The sequence below is a fragment of the Momordica charantia genome (assembly GCF_013281855.1).
Source record: "Momordica charantia cultivar OHB3-1 chromosome 7 unlocalized genomic scaffold, Mcharantia_2.0 BLBB01000007.1, whole genome shotgun sequence".
Taxonomy (NCBI): domain Eukaryota; kingdom Viridiplantae; phylum Streptophyta; class Magnoliopsida; order Cucurbitales; family Cucurbitaceae; genus Momordica; species Momordica charantia.
This window is the reverse complement of record NW_028275165.1, coordinates 17604670-17621153: the sequence shown is the minus strand read 5'-3', so window position 1 is coordinate 17621153 and position 16484 is coordinate 17604670. Positions and strand designations below refer to the sequence as shown.

Below are 16484 nucleotides of genomic sequence, written 5' to 3'. Positions count from 1 at the left end.
GTGTTTTTAATTAATCTTGATGTTTGATCCATGTTTAATTTGTAGAGCAAACGAACTGACTTGCAATCAATTTGCCACCAAAAGATTCATAAAATTCCTTTTTTTTTCCTAAGATGGCTGATTGAAATTGATAACCATACACAAAACTAAATATTCTATTATAGAAACATATTCCATCAATATTCTTACGAAAACCAATTAAAAGAAATATTATTATAATCATATAAACAAATTTCATCTGCTTTTAAAGTTCAAAAATTTATTTGTTAAATAGCTGTATAAACATCCATCTAATTTTATAGGCTAAACAATTTTAAAAAATGATTAAATAGAGCGTACGAATTTCTTTTCCTTTTATAGCCATGGACGAGGACTTTTAGGATATTCGTGAGTGTTCGGACCAATTTATATGCATATCGACTAATTTCACAGGGTAACTGTCTGACCCTACAACGTTTGGTGCCGGGAAACACAAAGGAATTACTAATTTCTAAGATAGGTGGCCATCATGGACTAGGACTTTTATTAAGCACTTTTCATAAAAATAACTCTGAACTCAAGATCTTGGACTTGCAACTTTATCCAAGAACTCGATCCCTCACAAACTAGGCGGCAGATAATAGGAAAACAGAGTTTAAAGATTAGGTTTGTGGATAATGCTTCTATAATGAATGAGACGTTTGTGATTGTAGAGGTGTAATTGGGTCGGGTTGGGTCGGTTTTCATTGCCCATCTTTGATTCTCCAAACACAAACGTCTCATTTTCAGCAATCTTATTTTCAAACTTCCCCATGCTGAAGCTGCTTCTCAGCAATACTAAAAGATAAAACTTTTAAAAGCTTTCTCTAAGGGCTTTTCCAAAAACATCTCCTTCGGTCTCTAGAAGCAGGAGTGGGCAGAAGAATTAATGATTAAAAGAGCAATATTATAAACCGTACATGGATGCATAACCAACCAAATAGTGCATTTGAGCAGTGTTGGCAATGAAGAAACTGGCCCAGGATTTATAACACCAATAGCCTATGATTTCACTCATCTTGCCAGTGTTAAAAATTCGAGACTGTTTTTAGAGGGTAGAGAGATTTTGGGAGGGCGTTTGGGCTCTTGTTTGGTTGGTTTCATGTTTTCCTTTGGGCTTAAGTGTCCAAAGATTTTTGTAATTACTCCTTAGGTTTGATCCTGCCAGATTGGGGCCATTATTTTAGTTTGGCTCCCTTTTGTTGGGCTATTGTTTTTTATGTGCTTTTGTAATTATTCTTCTCAATGAAAGCTTGACTTTTCTTCAAAAATATTCTGGGATTATTTGGTTGAGGAAAGCTACTACTTCATCCACAATATAAAGCTATCTCTTCCTATTCCCCTTATAATGAGGTTATTATTCCAAGACTTGCAGCATATATTTTTCCCCGCACGTCTGATGTCCAAGGTGAAAGTAAGACTTAAGTCTTCATTCTTTCATAATGGTGTCTGGAAAACAAAGTGATAGACATAGAGTTGGAGAAAAGGTTCAAGAGGGTAAAATTATTTATTGTAGTGAAAATTATGAACCAAACCTAAGAGGAAGATCGATATTATGAATATCCTTTGATGCATATCATTGCAAATACAAATATAGAGGGTCGAGTCCTTTTTTCCCTTTCCTTTATGCCCCTTCTAGTGTAGCTAGACCGACTATTCAAGGTTTGGATTGGGATACAATTAGTAATAGAATCTCCTTGTTCCTTGGAGGAAATCAAGAGAATTGGATTCAGTTTTGATGGAAGGCAACAGATCCAAAATGGGTTTACTTTGACTTTTTGTCGGGAGAGCTTGGAGGCCATCAAGGATGAATGGGACTTCTATATGTTTTATTGTCAAAGAATTATGCTAAAGTAGTGAACTTCAGGTCAGGCCCATCAGGTTGGTAGTGGGTTCATGTAAGATCATTGCTAGAGTCCTGGCCTAGTTAATAATTGCGAAGGGTGGTCTAGTTTCACAAAACCAAAAAACCTTTGTGGTTAGGAGATAATTTTTAGATGAGGTCCTCATTGCTAACGAAGCAATTGAAGATTATAGAGCCTGCAAGAAAGAAGAGGTAACTTTTGTAAGTAGCTTTGAGAAGGCTTATGATCATGTTGACTCTACTCTGCTTTTCTGGATAAGATTGTGTGGAAAACCGAAAACAGATTTTGGTTTCGAGTGAAGAACCTAGATTGGGAATTGTTTACGAACAATGAATCTCTTTTCATGTCCATGGTAAACCTGAGGGAAAATCGTTGCTTCCAGGTTGGGTGCCATTTATCTCCATTCCTATTCCTTCTATTTGTCCTAAGCAATATCGGTTCCAAGGGTATGGACATAGGTCTAGTTGAGAGATTCTTCGCAGGAAAGGAAAAGTCCATCCTCCCATCTTCACATTGTTGATAACACTATCTTTATTTTCATCTGTTCAAGAAGGGAAGATGCCTTAGGTAATCTAAATCTTAGTCTTTGAATTCATTTCAAGTCTTAAAACTAACATTTAAAAATAAATAGTAGTTGGAGAAAATCATAGTCAGGCTAAAGTTTCTAAACTAGCCATGTGGGCTTATTTGGTGGGGTGTGAGATCTCTTGCCTACCTAAGTATTACCTAGACCTTCCAGGTTGGGTGCCATTTATCTCCATTCCTATTCCTTCTATTTGTTCTGTGATTCAGTGGTTGAAAGTTCAAAAATACGTAAATGCTCAGGAGACTCACTTGAATCTATTGTCCTCGATGGAATTCTAATTAACTTTCTTTCTTTATTTTAGGATTCCATCCAGAGTTTGCAATAACTTGGAGAAAATTATGAGGGCTTTTTGTTCAGAAAAAGTAGATGAAGGGGTGGTTTCATCTGGTTAAGTGGGAGGTTTATCCAAATACTCGATGAGTTCATTGTGGTCCATGTGTTATAATATAACAGATCATAATTGAATAACTTATTGTCGAGATCCAATCTCCACGAAATCCAGCATTAACAGCATAATTACCCCCAACAGAACATATCAAGATAACTCAGATCATGAACAGAAAGAAAAGAAATAATCATCAACAGTAAACGTTGACAGCATGAATACGTATCCATTCACATCACTGAGAGACAAACATTGATTACTTCTCCAAATATCAAACAGTCAAAACCACGAGATCTCAGCGGTTAAACAAGAACCAAACTAAAAATCAACATAGTTCACACGATTCAAAACCCCACGGCGATTTTATTTCTTATTGCTACTTTTACCTCCGGACGAATCACCTCCCGATGCCGCCTGAGCCGCCTTCTTCGCCGCCTTCTCTTGCAGCGCCTTCGCATCCCTAACCAAGAACACAAAATCAATCATATACCAAATCAAAAACCAAAGAAACAAGAAGCAAAACGAGAGACGAACAAACCTCTCACGGCGCTGCTCGGGGGTCAAACCATCATCCTTGCCCTTGCCCTTGGCGGTGTTGCGAGCTTGGGCCCTCTCTCGGTCCTTCTCCCTCTGGTTTCCGCGTGGAGATCTGAGTCAAGGCAAACAAACTAGGCAGAAAAACAAGAAATCTTCAAACACAGAAAGAAAAACCGCAATTCAGAGAGATCCGTAACCAAAAACAAGAAATCAGAGAGCAGAAAACGAGGAATGGAAAATTGAGAAGGATATGGGTCATTGTGGGAGCTGGAAAGTTGTGGAAATGGTGGAGGAAGCCGAAGAAACTCGCAATTTAATCTCTGAAGCAGAGGGTCAACCGTCGGAAGGACGAGAACAGGGGAAACGGAGATTCCTTTTATATATTTGCCCACTTCTTGTATTCTAATTCTCTTCTTTCCATAATTGATTTTTCCTCTATACCCTTGTTGGTTTAGAGAATATTTCGTTCCATTGGTACCGTAATAAAAAAAGTTTTTCATTTTTCCTCGACCCGACCCATAACATTCGGTGCTGAAAAATATACCGGAGTTAATTAAGTTGAACCAATTTCTTCTTGATTTACCTTAGTTTCTTTGGATCAATTAGTCATCTCGGATGGTTGACAGTTTTTTTAGGTTAAAAAATATTTTTGTTTAATAAACAACCATTTAGTCATTGATTTAGTACTTGAAATTTAGTAAGTATACTTTAGTCCATATAATTTAAAGTTGGTAATAATTTTGTTTCTATAGTGAAAATTTTTGTAAGTTTCTCATACATGTAGATCGATAAATTTATTACAAAGACTAAATTGTTGTATGATAAAAATAGACGCTTAATTTTCATAAGCACAAAAATCAAAATAAACTAAATGTAATTTTGAAAAGTGCAAAAAAAAAACCAAAATAAAAATAAAGTCAAAAGTTAGGGACTAAACCAGCATTTAGGGAGAAATTTTGAATTAAAAAAATTGCATAATTCAAATCAAACTAAGTTGTATTATATTTGAAAAAAAATGAAAAGTGATGATAATTTTTTAATTATAAATGGTGGAGTTTGTTTATGCGAAAAGTTGATCTGGGCCTGGTCAAATGTCGGCCACGTGGAAAAGCTGACTCGCCTCGACGAGAGATGACCTGCACAAGAGGCAAACTCTCTTATGCTCAAGTTAGTAAGTAGTTGAGACTCAATATAAAGATTGAGATAGAATTCGATACTTGTCACTCGATAGTACAGGGATCCGACAGTATTTTCGACAGACAGTTATCGATGTCGGAAGTCAAGTCGGACATGTCCCAAATATTTGGTCGGTCCTTGTGGTAGGTCAGACACTAAGATGATATACATATTCAAACACTAAGATGATATACATGTTCAATATCCGATTTTGTACTCTACCTCGGACCTTCGAGGTGGACCTGAGACCCATATGTATCAAGGTGTACGCATCTATGTCCTCCACGTGTCATGATGATTTACACCCCAACATAATTATTGTATTTTTATACCTTTCAAGAACATGAATTTATTGTAATTAAACTCAACTGTTAATGAAGTTGTAATAATAACTATTTCTCAACTTTTAGAATGTAATTACTCAATTGAAAGTTTATGGTGTAATTGAAACCAACCAATAAGTGAAATTTTTGCAATTTTTTTCGCGACATTAATAAATTTTGCTGTTAAACTTTTTGTATTATATCTAATAAAAATATAATTTAAATATATTACCAAAATCAATATAAACAAACAAACATGACATTAATATTTAATATATAAAAAGGATAAGTTATATATTTAGTTCTTTATTTAGTCTTCAAATTCTAAAAAGTTTTAATTAATTATGTTTCTATACTTTTATTTTTTTATTATAATAAATATTTGTTATTAACCTCAGTTTGTTAAAAGTTGATGTAACTTGTTTATTTTATTCGACTCACAGTGATGATTTGACTTAATATACTATAGTATTAAAAAAGTAGATTAATTATATAAAATAAATGTAGGTGTAAGTGTGGGCCAAAAATCCAAATCAAAATGTATTTCCACTTCGTCCTTTTTTTATATTTTAGTTTAACGCACATTCGAGAGATTTGAACCTTGAACCTATTATTTTGTAGTACTTTATCGATTTGCAATATAGAATATGCATGCTTTTGTAAAAGAATGAGGAGCTCACGACACAGAAAAATGGGAACCATCCTGAGACTACTCGAGTTCATTTTTTTGTCACTACTACTAATTGTCGTTGGAGAAACACAAATTGACGCCTCCTTGAAACGAAGTTCAACAAGCACTTACTTTAAATAGAGACCCACAAGCACCTGACTTTCCCTTTTCTTCTTATTCAATAAAGTCGACCTCTTTTTTGTTAATGTTGCTCTTGTTTGTATGTAGATAAAGAAAGTCAAATTTAAATGGAAGTTGGTGCCTTTTATTTGCACTCTAAATTCTTAAATAAGTAATATTTTGACTAGTTAATCTCCGTAAATATTTGTCGTGCCATTCATGCATAAAAACGAAAAATAAGATTATTAATAATCAACCAAGAGGTGAAGATCAAATTGCTTCTCCATGATTTTTTTTTTATTATTATTATTTTTTACAATTTAAAACATTTGAGACAAGTTTTTTTATCCCTACGTCCAAACACCACAAAAATAAAAAATAAAAATAAGAATAAAAGAAGAACAATTGAGGGTGAAATTCCGAAAAAACCAAAGCTGAGGGCATTTATAGCCACCTTTTTTCTATATGACCACAAGTGCCCGACGGAACGCAGAGATACTTCGATACGACGTCGTATAGCCACATGCTTTTGGGCACTCTACTGACCAATAACGACCACTGATTCAAAAAAATAGTAATAATAATAAAAATAAATTAAAAATAACCACAAAAATATTTTTCAAAAAGAGTTTAATTGTAAATTTGATTTGTGTAATGGTTTGTTTCAATTTGATTTTGATTTGGGCTTAATTTTAATTTGGTATTTTATGATTCGGTCAAATTGTTATCAATCTGACATGTTTTTTTATTCATATGGTTGACTAATTATTATATTAGTAAACTATGTTAGAGTCTTAATAGAGAGTAAAAAATGAAGAAAAAAGATGATAGGTTTTCGTCTATGAACAAATTTTTAAGTTTCGCCCAATAATCAACACCATCGAGAGGGGAGATTGTATTCAAAAGATTTTGTGAAATCTGCCGAAAATCTTCATGCATGGCTTTTTAGCATAGCTCAGATACTCTGTCTTTGAATTCTTATCGTGTCACGTCATATCATTATTAAATCCTAAGCTAAAGTGTATGACATAAGTTAATGGACTAGTAAATTTAAGGTTTAAATACTATTTTGCTTCTTTAAACTTTGTTTATTTTGGTTAATGTGTCTTCAAAATGTCTATTTTGATCTTTATACTTTAAAACTTTTTTCTATTTTACTTCATGTACTATCGAAATCTATATTTCAATCTTTGTACTTTTAAAAAGGGATTGTTTAAGTAGAAATCGCAAATTTTAATTCTTGTACTTTTAAACGTTCATTTTGATAGTAGAATGATGAAGAGGTTAGATCTATAATTCGTGAATTCATTCATTTACAAAAAATGAGATCAATTTAGCACTCGTCTAGAAACCATCCAGAAAAGAATAAAATTATATTTCAAAAATAAAACATAGCCTAAAATTTTGGTCACTATTTTGTAAGTAAATCATGATTATACATGTTTTAATCACCAACCATTTATATTTGTGTCTGATAAGAGGTTATAAGTTTAAATCACACGTCAGTATTCATTTATTGCATTAAAATAAAAAAAAATCTAAGTAGTATTTATTTAAAGGAAAGGAAAAAAAAAGTGAAAAAGATGAAAGTACTATCCTACCCATATGGTTGTCCCCAAAGCTTTTCTGTCTCTCTCTTCCTTTACCAAAGTTGTGTTGTGTTGCGTTCTCCATGGCAATGCCCACACTTCTCTCTAGCTTCCTCCTTCTCGTGATCGGAAGCTCCGCCGTGGCGGACGGCGCGTACTGGTGCGTGGTCCGGAGCGACGCGAGCGACTCGGCGCTGCAGTCGGCGCTGGACTACGCCTGCGCCACTGGCGCCGAGTGCGCCCCGATTCTGTCGAACGGCCTCTGCTTCCTCCCCAACACCATCCAGGCCCACGCCTCCTACGCCTTCAACAGCTTCTTTCAGCGCAAGGCCATGGCCGCCGGCTCCTGCGACTTCGCCGGCGCCGCCACCATTGCCCAGACCGACCCAAGTCCGTCCCCCCCGCGCCCCCCCCCCCCCTTCTACAATTTTATTTTAACCCTTTGAGTTTTATTCATTTTTTTTTTCCTCTTCTTTTTCAGGTTATGGATCTTGCGTCTACCCATCTTCCATCAGGTACGCTAATTTCTGATTTTTTTTTCCTTTTTCTGCGATAAAATTTATTTTAGTTGAATTACTGAGTTTGGTTCGGTGGTAGACTAAAAATATATTCTATATGGAATCGAAAATTTACTAGTCAAATTAAACATAGCTTAACTGTTTCTGATAAAAGATTGTAGGTTCCGATATCTACTAATGTTTAATTGGTAAGACATATATTTCTGATAAAAATTTTATCGGTGAAGTTTTATATAGAAAAAATTTTAAAGTGGAAGAATTTATTTGATACAAATTAGATGGAATTTATTATTTAAATTAGAATGTGCATAGAAAACACTTTATTTTATTTTTGATGGAGATTTCTTCATGTTCACGTAAATGGGTTCTCTTTTTAGGGCAAGATTTGAAAGAATTTGTTTCTCTAAGTCTTATTTGATTTCTTAATCTAGTTTAAGGATTTTAATTTCTTTTATTATTATTATTATTTTATTATTATTTTTTTGTGGGTGGGGAAATTTTAAATTAAAATGGGTAAGAGAGATGGAGAAAGAACCTTTTTTTAGGATTTTATTTGAGGATTCATGGGATGGAGGAGTGAATTCCCTAAACATTTATATTCTAAGTTTAATATTTATAATGCATTTACTAATATCTTATTACTTTTTTTTCCGTAGAATAACTAAATTATATATAACATATAGTTTTTCTCATTTGACATTCAAAAGATATTTCCTTAAATAGTTTTCAAATTGGGGTGGTATGGAAATAAGAATCACGTCTTCTTTTCTCCTTTTGGAAAATCTTTGGTTGAGTATCGATGGTAAAGTATAATTTTTGCCAACATTGTTTTCAAAATTCTCATTTTCTTCCGCTTGATAAAATCAAGATTTTCCTGTCTTTTCTTCTCACATAGAAAATTAATACTCTCTATCTTCAATGCAATTCTTATTACTTAAAAATATATTTTTTTTAATCTATCATTTTATTTACTTGTATTTTTATGACATAGAAATGAAAAATAATAAACTTATACATATATTTGAAAAAAAATAATGACATTATCAATTACCAAATAATTTAAATTTAATTAAAATATTACTATTTTTTTAATACAACATGTTAGGATGGAAGATCGAACTCGCAGTCTCTCGATTTGAGATATATCTCAATTATCACTTAACTGCTACTATTTATTTGAAAAAAAAAAAGCGGTATAATAATAATAATAATACAGATAGAACAGTGTCCAATATCTTTCGGTGGGAATTATCTTAGTTACACACCGTTGGATCAGCGTGGGCCGAGGTTGAGGGCACATCCAACGGTCAGGATAGCATGAATTTATTTTTACAATTTCAAATTAGCTTTTTATTTACTTTTTCCTTATAGAATATTTTGAATTAGCTTTTGAGTGCGCAGGCTGGTCAATAATGATAGTACATGTCAGACTCTGATAGGTCATTCATTACTGACACTTGTCAGATAAAGCTTGTCCTTTCTTGGGAAAACAAAAAAATAAATTAAAAAATGAACTGAGGAGAAAAAAAAAAGGTAGAAATCACATATTTATCCTGTGAATCTTTGTATTAAAATTTTCCTGTGAACACAAAATTGAACGTTTAGGGAATTAATAGACACAATTTTAAAAATTTCGATACAAAATTTAGAGAACATATTAGTAATTTAATCAAAATAAATATATCAATTAGTTCTTAAGTTTTAGTTTAATTAACTTCTCTCTCTTTTTTTTTTTTTTTTATCTTTAGTATTACTTCTCCTTTTCCTCTCTTTCTCTCTTCCTTTGCTAGATCTCGGCGATATCGATCCGCCGCAAAATATTTCTGAAGGGATCTCTAAGATGGTCTAGATTTTTTTTTTTTTTTTTTAAGAAAAAAGACAAGAATAAGAATGAGAAGGAGTGACATGTTGGGTTGTCCCTTAAGGAATCAATTCTTTGTCTAAGAGAATTTGTCCAATTATTTTGCTTATGTTCTCCTTCATTCCTTTGGTCCCTATGGTCCTATAAGTGTCAATAATTTTGCCACCAAGCTTTGTTCAACAATACTTCTTGCCTTGCCCAATGCACTTATCACTGGGCCCACATTTCGAAATTACGTAGCAAACAAAAAATGTTAGGAACCTTACTTTTCTTCAAACCCGTCCTATTTAAGGAAAAAGGTAGATGTACCAAGTTATTCTTACTAAACTTAAAAGATCTATGAAGAAAGATATCTAACAAAGTTCGTTTGTCACAACTTCAGTACTGCAGGAGGACCAATCACACCGACTCCTCCAGCGAACTCAAGCCCAACAATAACAGTGCCAGCCACGACCACCTCACCGAACTTCAACAACGGTGGTACAGATGACACTAATGGACTAAATCCAGTATTCAACCCGACATCAACCACAACTCCAACCAACTCGAAAGCCTCTTCGAGTTTCACGATTCCTAAACTATTGATCTTTGTCTTGTTTTCAATTGCTATCTCACTCACTTTACAAACAATTTAGGGCTGTGGAGGGGAGGGTTTGTTCAGTTTTGTTAGAAATGGGTGAGGCTTCAAATGTAGCTTTGATTTGGATGTTTTATATATGTTTACTTGTCAAAACTAAATGACATACGCAAAAAAAAAAAAAAAGGGTAGTTTTAGTTGAGCCTTCACAAATCTCCCATTTTCTTTAGGTGATTTACTCATTCAATTTAATGGTTCAATTTGATTGTTCTATGTTCCACTCTTGGTTTGTTTTGGTTGGTTTTTTTTAAATTTTATGTAAAAATTATTTTAATTTTTATCGTCAACTCCTCATTAATCATTTAATAAGAACTCAAATTTGTTTTACAAAAGATGTTTCTATATTAGATTCCTATTAAATAATTTATTAGAAGATCAACCACGAGGACTAATATGATTTAGAGATTAAAATAAAAGGGACGAAAAGTCGGGACTAAAATGAAATAAGATTGAAAGCTGAAGGATCAAAATAGGATTTAAACCGGGCCAAATTTGGAATGCTAAAATCACATCCTCATTTATCTAATGCCTCAAGAAAATTGGTTATTTAGGAGCATTAAAATTGGAGGAGTTTCAGAAGAATACAAACCCAATGCTTAACCTCCTCAATTAGTTTCCCCATCTCCATTCTGTCTGTTCTCCAGACTGTTGGCTGAGTTCATCTAAATAAGAACAGAAAGACTTTAGAAAACGGAGGAAAAAAAATCTATATAGCACTATTTAGAACAGCAGGAGTTCTCCTAAGAGTATATACCATGCTTATAATGTCACATTTCTTCTTGTTTTCCATGCCTGTATATGTATACCTTCTTTTCTACTAGACAAATCTCCGGTTGTCGTACGATATAAAGTATATCCCCAACCGATTCGTATGAGTCCTGGTTTCGGTGCCAAGTCCACAGAGCATGAGTTTCGTTTCTCACCTGCAAAGAATACTCTTCAGTTCCAGCAATTCAAACATCGCACCCAACCCGAACAAAGGGAGAGCGTATAAGATTTTAATCCTCCAAAATCTGGAGATACAATGCAGGTTTCAAGAGAAAGAGCTTATTTTATGTGTTTTTGGTGGCGCTTATTGACCTTCAATAGTTGATTTTAGAGTCGGTAGAACATTGAAGCAGTGCCTCAAGCACATACCATTAGATCTCGGGCGTCTAAAAGAGAGGGAGAGAGAGAAGGCGAACCTCCAAAATGCCATGGCCGAAACTACTTTCACGATATGCACTGTAATCAGGTTGCTGATCCCAGCAGAACTTTCCTTTAGCTGGGCCAGATGTGAAATTGAATGCACAGAAGCCGCCCATGAATTCATCCGGTGTCGAGGATGGCTCCGGGCAGTTTCCAGGTTCATCAGCATGATCAATCGCCATCTTCTCTCGGTTACCTCCATCACCTACCGTTATGTAGACAGGACCGCAAGGATCCAAAGTGTAGTTATATACTCTATTTGACCTCTCATAGGCATGAACCTGATCATAAATTTATTCCCCAATCAGAAGAAATATTAACAAACTTGTGTATGTGGCGGAAACAAATAGAAAAACCAAATATGCAATTAACCATTCAAATCCTTTTTATTTACTTAACTTGTACACAGAAAAAGAGCCTGTAAAAGAGCCATTTGCAGCTAGTTGCAGAGAATCTCAATTGGCCTATTAGATGCTTGCACCACATGCTTATGATTTTATAATCAGGAACTTATGGTTTAGAGAGAGAGAGAATGAGAATCTGAAACAAAATTGAATAGTAAAAACATAACAGGTCACCAAAGAATTGTGTTTGGGATGGGAAAAAAATGCTTTTTCAATAAAAAGATTTTTTAAACGCTTTCGGAAGAATTACTAACTTATATTGATTTTAAATGATTTTAGCTTACTAAAAGTACTTTTTTTTTAACTCTACCATGTTTGGTAATAAAAGTGTTTTTTCAAAAATCTAAAAGGTACGCCAAAAGTGACTGTGAATCATAATCTATGCAATTAAACAACCTTTCTGATTTCTCATAGAGTTTGGTTGCATAGTAAAATGTGATTTTGAAAATTATAAAACCCATCCTAAAGTGCTTTTCGATAAGTGCTAATAGAAGTATTTTACTATACTCAAAAGTCATTCCAAATTCCCTCTAAATGATAAGAGTGAAATAAAAAATTCTGTTGATAAGTTGTGTTATCTAGAAATACACATTTTAGTCGCAATGAGTAAAATGACGATATAAAGGGGACATACATGGCCATTGAAGACTATGTCGACTTTATACTTGTAGAGCAAGTCTTCCATTGCCACTCTCATGCATTCTGCTTCTCTGTAATGGGCAGTGTAGGTGCTATACCAAGGGGAGTGCCATGTAGCTACCAACCATGGAGTAACTTTCCTGTCAACTTTAGCCAGGTCTTGCTCAAGCCATTTGTACTGGTCACCTGAACCGGGCAAAAAAAACAAATCACACATTCAGCAATTGTCATCTGTCGGCAAAAATTCCGTTTCCTAATCTAAAAGATTGTGAAAAGAAAAGGCAGGCTATGGATTCACCTGTTCTGTCATATGAAATGTAGGCACCAAGCATTATGAAATGAATGCCACCTGCATTGAAAGAGTAGTAAAATGTCGAACACGAGTTACTCTCTTCGGATGGGAATGCAAATCGGGAACTATAAGCCGCAAATGTTTGATTTCCAGCTTGTAGTTCTATCTCATGGTTCCCTTCCACCACCATTAATGGAACTTTGGACACTAGAGGCTGCATGTACCTGATAATGAAAAGCTGTGAGAGATCATTTCCTAAAACCGACCTTCCCATGTTTTTTCAACAAGCTTCGAGTATGAATATGTTAGTGACCAAGAAGAGGAAGAGGGGGAGATAGAGAGAGATCTAAAAGCAAATAGTCTTTTGGCAAAGTTAGGCATAATAAACCAAGTGAAAGACTGAAAGTAATAGTAACAGAATCTTGATGTAATGATATTCAAATTAATTAAATAATGAATACAACATTCTGATATATATACAACTTAACCAAACATGATAATTAACTAAACTAACTAACTAATAAGCTAGAATAGTATTAAGTCATTAGGATGCAGATTTGCATTCACGCAGAAAAAATGTACATACATTTTGCATAGGAGGCATTACTATGTTATATAATGAATCATAGATGTAGCAGTTATAAATTCTTTTCTTTTCTTTGTCAAACATCGAAAAAAGATATGACAAACATAAACTAAGGTTACAGAATTTATTCTAACAATACCGAAACATTCGAATACTCAACAAGTTAGCAAGATAAGTAAGTTTCAAGTTTTAAAATAAAGAAAGAAAGAAAACAGGGGAAACCTGACACACCTTCCCCAGTAATCCCAACGAGGCTGGTAAGTTTCATGAATAGGAGTTTCAGGAAAGGAACAAGAGTAACAATCAGAGCCGGTGCCATTCGTAAGATATAAGTTGGCATAACTTACATCCCCAACCAGTAGAACAAGGTCAGGATGGTTACTCAAAATATGATCAACTGTTGATGTAGTGTTGTACGTAAGACCCAAATCCCCAACCACCGCTATTCTATTAGGATAACTCTTAGGCCCTGAAACAGGCATTGTGCTGAAATAATACACATCACTCGTTTCTTCTGCAACTGAAGGGTCTCCACACTGATATTGGTACAAAGTATCAGGTTCCAATCCTGCAGTTAAACAGTCGATTCTTAAAATAATCAGCAAAAACCAGGAAGATTTTCCTGCTAAACAAAAAATCAGCAAAATAACAAACGAACCCAATCCTCTAATGGGTGAAGCCGGCTATGTTTGGAAAGATGTACAAGCCTACAAGGTTCTGAGCGCATTGCAAATTTGAATTGATCATACCCGTTAGGCGAACATGGTGTATAATTCCAGAAGTGTAATTCTTGAGGCCTTCAAAGGGATAAAGTTGATTGTAGATAAGAGAGTAACCCTTGGCTTGGTTAGTCATTGGCGTTCTGAACTTTCCATACACAACAATACTCGCGACACTTTTGGGATCTAACGGTTGAATGTTATCTCCAATTTGGAAGTCCCCTGCACATCAATCGAATCTTACTGAATTGAGCCAAAGGGAGATTTATGAGTCATACGCGCAAAAACATGCAACCTTCCGATCAAAACTTGTCAAACTTCGTGACAGAAGAATCAATTCGAAGAAAATTAATAATATGCACCTGCCCCTAATAACCACCCGATGCATCTCCGTAATACAATTTTCAATCTCTGATATATTTAACAGCGTATAAAACCATCAGCCACATTGTTATAGCCTTGCCAAACACTAAATGATCTCTCCAATTCGAGCTTTTGTCATGAGGGGTGTCTTTTACGCATTTTGTCAAACAGTTAACATACATAGTCAGTTCAGCTAGAATTTCCAGAGCTTAAGATTAGCTACTAAGTAATCTCTCACATTTCAGTCTCATGACAGGGAAAGTTGCTAATTCGAGCAAGAAAAAGCAATTTCAATCGAGAAATTGTGCCAACAAGTTACAAAAGCAAGTTCACAAAGACAGTAATCGAATTGCCATATTCAAATTGATCAACGAGAAGAAATAGCAGAAACCTGTAATCCAAGAAATCCAAACGGAGTCATAATTTGCCGAGAGAGAAACAGAGATTTGCTCCGGCTGAAACCGCCCGCCAATCTTCTGGACTCGAGGATCGGTTTCCGGCAAGTCCTCGGCCTTCCCCCGGAAGCTCTTGTCAAGCGGGACAGTTACAGGCTTAAACGGCCCTTCAATGGTGGTCGGAATTCCTCCATGGACCGAATAAAACGTCGAAACAAAGAGCGAAGAGGTCAAAATAAGGGCAAATGGGAAGAGACCCATTTGCCTGGTTCGACTATTTTCACAACCCAGATGAAAATTAAGCACTGGGAGGAGGGAAAATGAGAGGGAAAGGGATTCAAATAAGAAATGACACGAAAATAAGTATCAAATCGAAGGGGGAAAAGGAACAAACATACTGCAGCTGCCATGTGAGGCCAAGGAGCGATCGCGACAAAGGAGATGACATCAAATTTCCTTTTCATGCGAATGGATTCCGTTTGGGGAAAGTAAATTGACTCCATAGCTCCAAATTCGAGGCCGACAGATTGCCAAAATGCACCGATGCCAGCGATTTTGTTACTTTTCCTTTATTCTATAACGCCGACTTCCATTTATTATAGTTTTGATGAATTATTACATGGTACAGCAATGGAATCACCTCGAGCAAGCACTCGCATTTCCAAATTTTTTATACACGAAAAAAAACACAAATTGAAAAGAAAAATTAATTACCAGAACGGTTACCATAAATGAAAATGTGTTTGGAAATTTGCATAAGATAAATCCTTTTAATCTCAAATATTTTTAAGGTTAAAAGGTCTTATATTTTCAGCTTTAGTTTATTTTAATTTTTGTACTCTTAAAATAATATTTTGATGTCTGAACTTTAAAAAATTACTAGTTTTATTTTTTATCTCATTTTTCCTGTCACAATTTCAAAATTACACTAATTTTATATAAATAATTTTTATTATGCGTAGAATTTGTGTTCAATTTTTGAAAAGATCCAAATGAATATTTTGAAGATATAAGAATTAATATGAACTAAAGTTAAAAATATAGAAAGTAAATGAACCTTTTGAAAGTACAAGAACTTAAATTGAAAGTATATGTTCGAACAGTATTTTAACTAATTTTTATATTATGTAGGTTTCATTTTGTACATTCAAAACTTTTTTTTTAGTTTTCTAGGTTTAGTCTCATCATCTTGACGTTCTCTATCAAATATATTATAAACATATATTTAGTAAATTGAGATAAATTTGATATTAAAGTGAATTTTCTTTTAAATTTGTAGGGTTTGACAAAATTATCATGATAATGATAATAAGTTTTTGGAATTTTTTATATTGTATTTTGTTAAAATTAGGTTGTGATTTGGCCTTGAACAAAGAGTAGAAGGTAACATTCTTCTAAATTTGGTTTCAATTCAATGAAATAAGTTTACCAAATTTATCAAATTATCAGAACAGTTACCATAAATGAAAATAAGAGTTTGGTAATCAACTTTTAAATTTGTATTGGATGAATCCTTATAATCTAAAATATTTAACATTTTTATTGGGTATATATTTAGTTTTTTTTAGTACATAAATATAATAGAATTTAGACAAAAATAATAATAAACGACT

At 34.1% G+C, this 16484-nt stretch overlaps 3 protein-coding genes across 4 annotated transcripts; 1 reads left to right on the top strand and 2 right to left on the bottom strand.

Moving 5' to 3' along the window:
• Positions 1-3022: 3022 nt before the first annotated feature.
• Positions 3023-3829, bottom strand: LOC111009581 (uncharacterized). The gene is made up of 3 exons (XM_088126219.1): positions 3645-3829; positions 3393-3496; positions 3023-3314 (listed from the first exon to the last, which is right to left on the bottom strand). Exons 1-3 carry the CDS (start codon positions 3648-3650, stop codon positions 3218-3220), a joined length of 207 nt encoding a protein of 68 aa, XP_087982345.1. The 5' UTR covers positions 3651-3829; the 3' UTR covers positions 3023-3217.
• A 3363-nt stretch (positions 3830-7192) lies between these two features.
• Positions 7193-10505, top strand: LOC148210477 (Carbohydrate-binding X8 domain superfamily protein). The gene is made up of 3 exons (XM_088126624.1): positions 7193-7659; positions 7751-7784; positions 10031-10505. The coding sequence occupies exons 1-3, from the start codon at positions 7353-7355 to the stop codon at positions 10281-10283; spliced, it is 594 nt and encodes a 197-aa protein (XP_087982750.1). The 5' UTR covers positions 7193-7352; the 3' UTR covers positions 10284-10505.
• Positions 10506-10734: 229 nt separating this feature from the next.
• Positions 10735-15431, bottom strand: LOC111009826 (purple acid phosphatase 15). 2 transcript variants are annotated; one of them, XM_022283041.2, is made up of 8 exons: positions 14868-15431; positions 14144-14335; positions 13626-13962; positions 12815-13032; positions 12512-12702; positions 11470-11754; positions 11092-11208; positions 10735-10947 (listed from the first exon to the last, which is right to left on the bottom strand). In XM_022283041.2, exons 1-8 carry the CDS (start codon positions 15130-15132, stop codon positions 10891-10893), a joined length of 1662 nt encoding a protein of 553 aa, XP_022138733.1. In that variant the 5' UTR covers positions 15133-15431; the 3' UTR covers positions 10735-10890. The 2 variants fall into 2 exon arrangements, with proteins under 2 accessions (XP_022138733.1, XP_022138734.1); XM_022283042.2 differs by having other exon boundaries at positions 11040-11208; positions 14868-15428.
• Positions 15432-16484: the final 1053 nt, after the last annotated feature.

Coding starts and splice junctions, on each gene's coding strand:
- LOC111009826 (XM_022283041.2), bottom strand. CDS start 15,132: ATGGGTCTCTTCCCATTTGCCCTTATTTTGACCTCTTCGCTCTTTGTT. Junction 13,033..13,625: donor CGTTGGGATTACTGGGGAAG/GTGTGTCAGGTT, acceptor TTTCATTATCAG/GTACATGCAGCCTCTAGTGT. Junction 11,209..11,469: donor TCGGCCATGGCATTTTGGAG/GTTCGCCTTCTC, acceptor TATTCTTTGCAG/GTGAGAAACGAAACTCATGC.
- LOC111009581 (XM_088126219.1), bottom strand. Junction 3,315..3,392: donor CCCGAGCAGCGCCGTGAGAG/GTTTGTTCGTCT, acceptor GTTCTTGGTTAG/GGATGCGAAGGCGCTGCAAG.
- LOC148210477 (XM_088126624.1), top strand. CDS start 7,353: ATGGCAATGCCCACACTTCTCTCTAGCTTCCTCCTTCTCGTGATCGGA. Junction 7,660..7,750: donor CATTGCCCAGACCGACCCAA/GTCCGTCCCCCC, acceptor CTTCTTTTTCAG/GTTATGGATCTTGCGTCTAC. Junction 7,785..10,030: donor GTCTACCCATCTTCCATCAG/GTACGCTAATTT, acceptor TCACAACTTCAG/TACTGCAGGAGGACCAATCA.